The 10,345-nt window shown below is 26.7% G+C and overlaps 1 protein-coding gene across 1 annotated transcript; it reads left to right on the top strand.

Moving 5' to 3' along the window:
• The first annotated feature begins 918 nt into the window (after positions 1–918).
• LOC142230756 (uncharacterized) lies at positions 919–6,414 on the top strand. Its single transcript, XM_075301384.1, has 3 exons — positions 919–2,571; positions 6,241–6,301; positions 6,377–6,414. Exons 1-3 carry the CDS (start codon positions 919–921, stop codon positions 6,412–6,414), a joined length of 1,752 nt encoding a protein of 583 aa, XP_075157499.1.
• Positions 6,415–10,345: the final 3,931 nt, after the last annotated feature.

Raw genomic sequence — 10,345 nt, 5'->3', positions numbered from 1 at the left:
AAAAATTAATTGGATCAATTAATTTCGTGATTGAATCAGACAAAAAATTTTGTGTGTAAGTGCTTTCACTGCAATGTGGAACGTCGTTCGTACTCGGCTATAAAAAAGGAGGTACCTTGTCATTGAGCTTAACATGGAATCGGGCAGCACTCAGTGATAAGAGAGAAGTTCACCAATGTGGTATCACAATGGACTGAATAGTCTAAGTGAGCCTGATACATCGGGCTGCCACCTAACCTAATATTTTTAATGAAACGTTTCTTTGGTGGTAAAACAGTGACATAATTAGTTTTTCTCCTCTTGTTTACGCAGATAAGTCTTTCAGAATGATGAAATTTCAATTGAAAATATTTTTTCTTTATTTTTATTTATTCTTTATCATTTTATACCCAAAAGACTTGTGACAATTTTTGAATTTTTTCTTTATTTTTATTTTTTCTCATTTCCTTTTCCGTTTAAAGATTTCTGTCAATTTTACAAAGTGTTTTTTTTTTTATTATTTTGTTTTGTTTGATTGCCAATCGCCTCTGGTGGTTTGTTTCCACCCAGAATTTAATCGATAACAGACAATTTGGATTCAAGAAGGGGAAATCTACAATCGATAACTTGCTATACATTGACAGTATTGTCTCCCAAAATCTTTCACAGAGGAAGCATACTACTATAATATCCTTGGATTTCGAGAAAGCTTTCGATAAGATAGGCATACATGCAATAATTCAACAGCTGGTAGATTGGAAAATTGGGCCTAAGATAATTAACTATATCATCAGCTTTATGTCGAACAGAAGATTTACCGTAAGGATCCGTAAGTTCTACTCTCATGTTCACTCAATTTATAACGGAATACCACAGGGATCTCCGATATCAGTTATTTTATTCCTTATTGCATATGATAAACTTTGCAAAATCTTCCGCATGAACAAATCAATTGATTTTACCGCTTTTGCTGACGACTTTAACATTATTGTTTCTTCCAATAAACAGAAAAATCCGCGGATTAACCTAAACGAAACGTTCAATAATATCCAACGGTGGAGTGTTACTTCGGGAGCTTCCTTATCCTCTACAAAATGTAAATTTATTCACATCTGCCGCAAACAATCTTGCGTATGCCTACTAGAATCTTCCGATTACATACTAAATGAAGCAAATTCCTTACGGATTCTTGGCTTGCACATAAATAAGAGATACTCTTGGAGTACTCATATTGACAAACTCATTGGCTCCCTTCAAAAACATTTGAACATTATAAAGTGTTTAGCTTGCAAGTCCTACAATTGCAGTACAGACACACTCATATCCATTGTGAATGCATTGATTCTATCTCGTATACGGTTTACGCTTCCCTTCTACGGTTCCTCCCCTAAGTCTTATCTTAATAAAATCAACACAGTAATTAATTCTGCTCTTAGACTCTGCTTCGGAGCGTTTAGAACAACTCCTACTAGTAATCTATATATTGAGTCCAATATATTGCCTTTGACTGCACAATTTAGATTATCGTTATATAAGCAAGCCAGAATCTACTTATATGAACCCAATGATCCTTTAAGAATAGTTCTTCGGAAATGCCTTAATAGGAAAAAAGTACCTAGAATACCATCAGTGATTTATAGGGTTACTGAAGAATGTAAAAAACTAGGTCTATTTTCAGTACTACCCAAAACTAACCGTCTGAAACGCTTCCCTCCATGGTTTCTAATGTCAGGATGCGTAGATTTGACCCTTAGTAGATATAACAAACTTCAACATAATCCAATTTTATTTGAAACTTTACATAAGAAAAGCCAAGAGGATATGCCTAGCCACGAATTTCTTTACACAGATGCTTCGAAATCACAGGATTGTGTGTCATACAGCGTAGTAGGGAACCAAAGTATTTGGAAAACATCAATTCTTCCTAACCACACTTCAACATTTACCGCTGAATTAATAGCAATATTCGAAGCAATTAAGATAGTCTCCACCAAGAGAGGGAAATTTGCAATTTGTTCTGATTCACTGTCCGCCCTTAAAAGGATCAGGAATATTACTGCGAACGACTTCTACACAGATTACATAAGAAGTAAATTGATAGATAAACATCCTAAAATTGTACTTATTTGGACCCCTGGTCACTGCAATATAACAGGTAATGAATTCGCAGATAATGTAGCAAAGCAGGGCTTAAAATCTCCTTTGATAGGAACAGAGAATTTTAATTTAAGAGATTCATACAGGTTCGTTCAAGAGCATTTAAAAGCCAATGATATCCCCTTTTTACATCCGAGTCCTTGGTATAGATCAATAAATCCTAGCAGAATTTCAATCAAGGATTATCTAAACTCTGACCTATCAAAACTTTCAAGATTAGACCTAATAAAGATTTTTAGATTAAGATTAGGCCATACTTTACTTTCACACGGTCACCTCATCAATGCCCCAAACCTCCCAAGTTGTAATTGTAATGTGCCTAATAGAACTCTTGATCATATTATGCGTGAATGCAATGACACGCGAACCATACAACATAATGCATTTAAAGGGGAAAACCCTATTTCATTTATATCCAATCCTACTACACATAACGTATCCATTTTATTAAAATTTTTAAAAGAATCAAACCTGTATAGAAACATCTAAGACATAACCAAAACTAAAATCTAACTTACCAACTATGTACCTAACTATATGTTAAGCTTAAGGCCTATGTAGCTATAGCTAACATTAATTAACTAATAATTTCATATTATTTGTTAATAAAGTTAAAAAAAAGTTCACAACACACAAAAAAATATTTTTCTGATTCAATCACGAAATTAATTGATCCAATTAATTTTTTAATTGAAATGTCTTCAATCACGAAAATGATAGTATCAATCACAGTTTTAATTGGGCATAGAAAAAATCCTTGATTAAAAAATTAATTGATGTCATTAGCAATTTTCAATTAATTTTTTAATTGATTCAATTAAAAATTTAATTGATTTTGAATGCAAACCCCAATTAATTTTTTATTTAAAAAGGTAACTATTTTCAACTACTTTCTGAATTGGCTTAGAATTTTTATTTTGATTAAGAAATGTTCATCACTTTTTTTAACTGACTTCGTCTTCTGAATTTGATTAAAAAGTTAATTCTATCAATTAATTTTTTAATTAAAAATTTTAAAATTTTCAATCATTGACTTAATTAACCTAATGTTTCTACCTTGATTAAAAAGTTAATTGTATCAATTAATTTATTAATTGAAAAAACATTCAACTTCAATTAACTTTTTAATTGGAAATATTCTGGTGATATTTTTTTCTGTGAACGTTTTTTTTTGTGTTTATTTATTTTTTGTTTGTTTAATATTTATATATAAAAAATTTCATATTCCTATAAAGCGGCTTTGTTGGTTTACAAATTGCAACATTATTCACTTATTGCGTATGAAATTGTACGAATATTTCACAATCATATTGTTTCGATTACAAAGCTTTTGCATTTATCAGAGAGCTACAATTGAAAACTGCGTCTTATATAAGTATAGGAAAATTCAAATCACAATGCATTACAAGATTTTAGTTCATTGGAATAATACCATACGGATTTTAAATATATAAAAAAATATATATAAAGAATATTTTTATATTGAATATTGGTAAGTAATAGAGCGGAAATTCACTGAAATTTGGAGATTTTTTTTTAATTTACCTACATTTACATATTTTTTATTTTTTATTTTATATGCATATTTATTATAATTAAAATTACAATAAATAAAGAGAAGCACTGGCAACTAAAGCTATCGGCTTAAAACATAAAAACTAGGCGGAAGTAAGGGGAATTTTCTGATAAGGAAGTTTCCTTGTAAGCTTTCACAGAGTGCGATTCATCAGTACAATTTACAAAAAAAATCTTAATTAAATTTATTATAATTCTATGTAAAAGATTTCATTAGGGTTTGTCTCCGAAAATTGTTTCAAAACTTACTTTTAGTGAATTTTCTTTAAACTATTGCTAGCCATTCAGCCATTTAGAAACATTTAAGTCTGCTATTGCATTTGCCAATTATTTAATGTTTTATATTGTATCGTTTTTATACCCTCCATCATAGGATGGGGGTATATTAACTTTGTCATTCCGTTTGTAACACATCGAAATATTGCTCTAAGACCCCATAAAGTATATATATTCTGGGTCGTGGTGAAATTCTGAGTCGATCTAAGCATGTCCGTCCGTCCGTCCGTCTGTTGAAATCACGCTAACTTCCGAACGAAACAAGCTATCGACTTGAAACTTGGCACAAGTAGTTGTTATCGATGTAGGTCGGATGGTATTGAAAATGGGCCATATCGGTCCACTTTTACGTATAGCCCCCATATAAAGGGACCCTCAGATTTGGCTTGTGGAGCCTCTAACAGAAGCATATATCATCCGATCCGGCTGAAATTTGGTACATGGTGTTGGTATATGGTCTCTAACAACCATGCAAAACTTGGTCCACATCGGTCCATAATTATATATAGCCCCCATATAAACCGATCCCCAGATTTGGCTTGTGGAGCCTAAAAGAGAAGCAAATTTCATCCGATCCGGCTGAAATTTGGTACATGGTGTTGGTATATGGTCTCTAACAACCGTGCAAAAACTGGTTCACATCGGTCCATAATTATATATAGCCCCCATATAAACCGATCCCCAGATTTGGCTTGTGGAGCCTCTAAGAGAAGCGTATTTCATCCGATCCGGCTGAAATTTGGTACATGGTGTTGGTATATGGTCTCTAACAATCGTGCAAAAATCGGTCCACATCGGTCCATAATTATATATAGCCCCCATATAAACAGATCCCCAGATTTGGCTTGCGGAGCCTCAAAGAGAAACAAATTTCATCCGATCCGGCTGAAATTTGGTACATGATGTTGGTATATGGTCTCTAACAACCATGCAAAAATTGGTCCACATCGGTCCATAATTATATATAGCGTCCATATAAACCGATCCCCAGATTTGGGTTGCGGAGCCTCAAAGAGAAGCAAATTTCATCCGATCCGCCTGAAATTTGGTACATGATATTGGTATATGGGCTCTAACAACCATGCAAAAATTGGTCCACATTGGTTCATAATTATATATAGCCCCCATATAAACCGATCCTCAGATTTGGCTTGCGAAGTCTCCAAGAGAAACAAATTTCATCCAATCCGGTTGTAATTTGGAACATGGTGTTAGTATATGATCTTTAACAACCGTGCCAGAATTGGTCCATATCGGTCCATAATTATATATAGCCCCCATATAAAACGTTCTACAGATTTGACCTCCGGAGCCTCTTGGAGGAGCAAAATTAATCCGATCCGGTTCACATTAGGAACGTGGTGTTAGTATATGGTCGCTAACAACCATACTAAAATTGGTCCAATCACACAAAAATTGGTCCATATCGGTTCATAATCATGGTTGCCACTAGAGCCAAAAATAATCTACCAAAATTTTATTTCTATAGAAAATTTTGTCAAAATTTTATTTCTATAGAAAATTTTGTTCAAATTTTATTCGGTCCATAATCATGGTAGCCACTCGAGCCAAAAATAATCTACCAAGATTTTATTTCTATAAAAAATTTTGTTAAAATTTTATTTCTGTAGAAATTTTTGTCAAAATTTTTTTTCTATAGAAATTTTTGTCAAAATTTTCTTTCTATAGAAAATTTTGTGAAAATTTTATTTCTATAGAAATTTTGTTAAATTTTTTTTTCTGTAGAAAACTTTGTCAAAATTTTATGTATACTTTGTCAAACTGAATTATATACGTATTGGATCGATCTTTTTTGATTTAATATATAGCACGTATGGACTTACATACAATTTAGAAGATGGTGGTAGGAGGTTTTAAGATACCTTACCATCGGCGTTACCGCAACTTAAGTAATTCGATTCTGGATAGCAGTGTTTAGAAGAAGTTTCTACGCAATCCATGATGGAGGGTACATAAGCTTCGGCCTGGCCGAACTTACGGCCGTATATACTTGTTTTTCCTATTTTTTTAAACAATTATTACACTGTGCTCTGTGAACCAATTCCCATAATAATACTGATGATTATTGAATTGAACCTACATGCAAGTGTAGAAAACTCAACACAAAAATTATTGGCGTGTGTCAAATGTCTTTATACAGTAATGCGCCACTTAGGAAAACCGATTAAGTCCGTTTTATTTGTTTTTGTATTAAGAAAATATTAAATTGTCTATTATTACCTTTACCATAAGAAATATCTAAAAATAGCAAATGGTATATTAAACGGCAAACGCATGGTGGACAATATGCCAGGTCATAGCACAAAAAAAAATAGAAAATTCGTTTAAAAAATTGAAAATATAAATAAACAATTTTAATTTCTAATAGTTATCAACAAACTTCTAAAACACAATATCCTGACATAAAAACAAAAATTCCAATTATTTTCTTTTACTTTGCAATAATAAAAAAAAATTCGAGACTAAAAGAACTTGGTCAATTTTTATTTGTATAACGACAACAACCACTCACATGTTTAATATCAGCATTAAAGCAACAATATGCTAGAAGAAAACAAAAATGAACAAGTGGACGAAGAAGAAGAAGAAAAAAAAAACACAACAAAAATGTTCAATAAATATTTGTATTTATTAAATTGTCTGTCATGTGGCCATATAGAATGAAAGTAGTCGAGGGTGTGGAGGGAAAAATTGTTAAGTTGTAATCGTTGGCCATAAGGGTGTGGTGTTTTGTGTATTATTGCACCATTTAATGGTCTTTATACTCCAAATAATTATTGTCTTTTTAAATTGAGACCGACCATCAGTAGCAGCAGTAACATAAGAGATGGGAGTGCCATATGTTTCATGGGATTTCTTGGCTTTTGTGTTCCACCTCAATGCGGAAATAATCATTTAAATGTAATTGCCAATATCATCATCATCGCCATCATCTCATTTTCATTCAGGCATGAAAATGCAAGTCTAATTTATTTATCTATCTATAATGTGTCATTATTCAACTGCAAGTCTATTTCGTATCAGAACTACGGTTGCCACTCGCATCAAAAATAATCTATCAAAAAACTACCAAACAAAAAAAAAACTTCTATAGAAAATTTTAACAAAATCTTATTTCTATAGAAAATTTTAACAAAATTTTAATTCTATAGAAAATTTTCTCAAAATTTTATTTCTATAGCAAATCTTGCCAACATTTTATTTCTATAGCAAATTTTAACAAAATTTTATTTCTATAAAAAAGTTTCGCAAAATTTTATTTCTATAGAAAATTATAACAAAATTTTATTTCTAATTTTAACAAAATTTTCTTTCTATAGAAAATTTTACCAAAAATTTATTTCTATAGAAAATTTTAACAAAATTTTATTTCTATAGAAAATTTCATTTCTATAGAAAATTTTGCCAAAATTTTATTTTTATAGAAAAGTTCAACAAAATTTTATTAAAATTATAACAAAATTTTATTTCTAATTTTAACAAAATTTTCTTTCTATAGAAAATTTTACCAAAAATTTATTTCTATAGAAAATTTTAACAAAATTTTCTTTCTATAGAAAATTTTACCAAAAATTTATTTCTATAGAAAATTTTAACAAAATTTTATTTCTATAGAAAATTATAACAAAATTTATATGCCAAAATTTTATTTTTATATAAAAGTTCAACAAAATTTTATTTCTATACAAAATTGTAACAAATTTTCTTCTATAGAAAGTTTTAAAACAAATTAATTTCTATAGAAAATTATAACAAAATTTTAATTCTATAGAAAATTTTCTCAAAATTTTGTGTCTATAGAAAATTTTATTTCTATAGAAAGTTTTATTTCTATAGCAAATTTTAACACAATATTATTTCTATAGCAAATTTTAACAAAATATTATTTCTATAGAAAATTATAACAAAATTGTATTTCTATAGAAAATTTTGACAAACTTTTATTTCTATAGAAAATTATAACAAAATTTTATTTCCAAGAAAATTATAACACAATTTTATTTCTAGTTTTACAATTAACATGTATGTGTATAGATTTGTATCTGGCGTTTTCTTTTCAATAACTCATTAATAAAAAGTTCCTTAATCTAAAATTGTCCATTAATCTCGAATAATATGTTAATTGTAAAACTAAAGATATCAAGCATTTGGACGTTAATTGCCTGTTTCGGTATCAGGCTAACATGAAAAATAACAATTTTATTTCTATGGAAAATTATAACAAAATTTTATTTCTATATAAAATTTCATTTCTAAAGACAATTTTGTCACAATTTTATTTCTATAGAAAATTTTGTCAAAATTTTATTTCTATAGAAAATTTTACCAAAAATTTATTTCTATAGAACATTTTAACAAAATTTTATTTCTATAGAAAATTTTAACAAAATTTTATTTCTATAGAAAATTTTACCAAAAATTTATTTCTATAGAAAATTTTAACAAAATTTTATTTCTATAGAAAATTATAACAAAATTTTATTTCTATAGAAAATTATAAATAACAAAATTTTATTTCTATAGAAAATTTTGCCAAAATTTTATTTTTATAGAAAAGTTCAACAAAATTTTATTTCTATAGAAAGTTTAAAAAAAAATAATTTCTATAGAAAATTATAACAAAATTTTATTTCTATAGAAAATTTCATTTCAACAGAAAATTTTGCCAACATTTTATTTTTATAAAAAATTTTGCCAACATTTTATTTTTATAAAAAATTTTGCCAAAATTTTATTTCTACAAAAAAAAATTTTGCCAAAATTTTATTTCTATAAAAAATTTTGCCAAAATTTTGTTTCTATAAAAAATTTTCCCAAAATTTTATTTTTATAGAAAATTTTGCCAGAATTTTATATCTATAGAAAATTATAACAAAATTTTATTTCTATAGAAAATTTAAAAAAAAATTAATTTTATGGAAAATTATATCAAAATTTTATTTCTATAGAAAATTGTGACAAAATTTTATTTCTATAGAAAGTTTTAACAAAATTTAATTTCTATAAAATTATAAAAAAATTTAATTTCTATTAAATTATAACAAATTTTAGTTCTATAGAAAATTTCATTTCAACAGAAAATTTTGCCAAAATTTTATTTCTATAAAAAATTTTCCCAAAATTTTATTTCTATAAAAAAATTTGCCAAAATTTGGTTTTTATTAAAAATTTTCCCAAAATTTTATTTTTAAAAAAAATTTTGCCAAAATTTTATATCTATAGAAAATTATAACAAAATTTTATTTCTATAGAAAGTTTTAAAAAAAATTAATTTCTATAGAAAGTTATAACAAAATTTTAGTTCTATAGAAAATTTCATTTCAACAGAAAATTTTGCCAACATTTTATTTTTACAAAAAATTTTGCCAAAATTTTATTTCTATCAAAAATTTTGCCAAAATTTTTTTTCTATAAAAAATTTTCCCAAAATTTTATTTTTATAGAAAATTTTGCCAGAATTTTATATCTATAGAAAATTATAACAAAATTTTATTTCTATAGAAAATTTAAAAAAAATTTAATTTTATGGAAAATTATATCAAAATTTTATTTCTATAGAAAATTGTGACAAAATTTTATTTCTATAGAAAGTTTTAACAAAATTTAATTTCTATAAAATTATAAAAAAATTTAATTTCTATAAAATTATAACAAATTTTAGTTCTATAGAAAATTTCATTTCAACAGAAAATTTTGCCAAAATTTTAGTTCTATAAAAAATTTTCCCAAAATTTTATTTCTATAAAAAAATTTGCCAAAATTTGGTTTTTATTAAAAATTTTCCCAAAATTTTATTTCTATAGAAAATTGTGACAAAATTTTATTTCTATAGAAAGTTTTAACAAAATTTAATTTCTATAAAATTATAAAAAAATTTAATTTCTATAAAATTATAACAAATTTTAGTTTTATAGAAAATTTCATTTCAACAGAAAATTTTGCCAAAATTTTATTTCTATAAAAAATTTTCCCAAAATTTTATTTCTATAAAAAAATTTGCCAAAATTTGGTTTTTATTAAAAATTTTCCCAAAATTTTATTTTTAAAAAAAATTTTGCCAAAGTTTTATATCTATAGAAAATTATAACAAAATTTTATTTCTATAGAAAGTTTTAAAAAAAATTAATTTCTATAGAAAGTTATAACAAAATTTTAGTTCTATAGAAAATTGTAACAAAATTTTAGTTCTATAATTTTCTATCATTGCAACAGAAAATTTTGCCAAAATTTTATTTCTATAAAAAATTTTGACAAAATTTTATTTCTATAAAAAATTTTGCCAAAATTTTATTTCTATAAAAAATTTTGCCAAAATTTTATTTCTATAAAAAATTTT

Source organism: Haematobia irritans, chromosome 3, assembly GCF_050003625.1.
Source record: "Haematobia irritans isolate KBUSLIRL chromosome 3, ASM5000362v1, whole genome shotgun sequence".
Lineage (NCBI taxonomy): Eukaryota > Metazoa > Arthropoda > Insecta > Diptera > Muscidae > Haematobia > Haematobia irritans.
The sequence above is the reverse complement of the archived record's forward strand: the minus strand, read 5'-3'. Positions and strand labels throughout refer to the sequence as shown.

Excerpts from the sequence above, each read along its gene's own strand:
- LOC142230756 (XM_075301384.1), top strand. The coding sequence starts at position 919 with ATGAACAAATCAATTGATTTTACCGCTTTTGCTGACGACTTTAACATT. Across the intron at positions 2,572-6,240 it reads CCAATCCTACTACACATAAC|AAATATCTAAAAATAGCAAA; the intron begins GTATCCATTTTA and ends CTTTACCATAAG. Across the intron at positions 6,302-6,376 it reads CATGGTGGACAATATGCCAG|TTATCAACAAACTTCTAAAA; the intron begins GTCATAGCACAA and ends AATTTCTAATAG.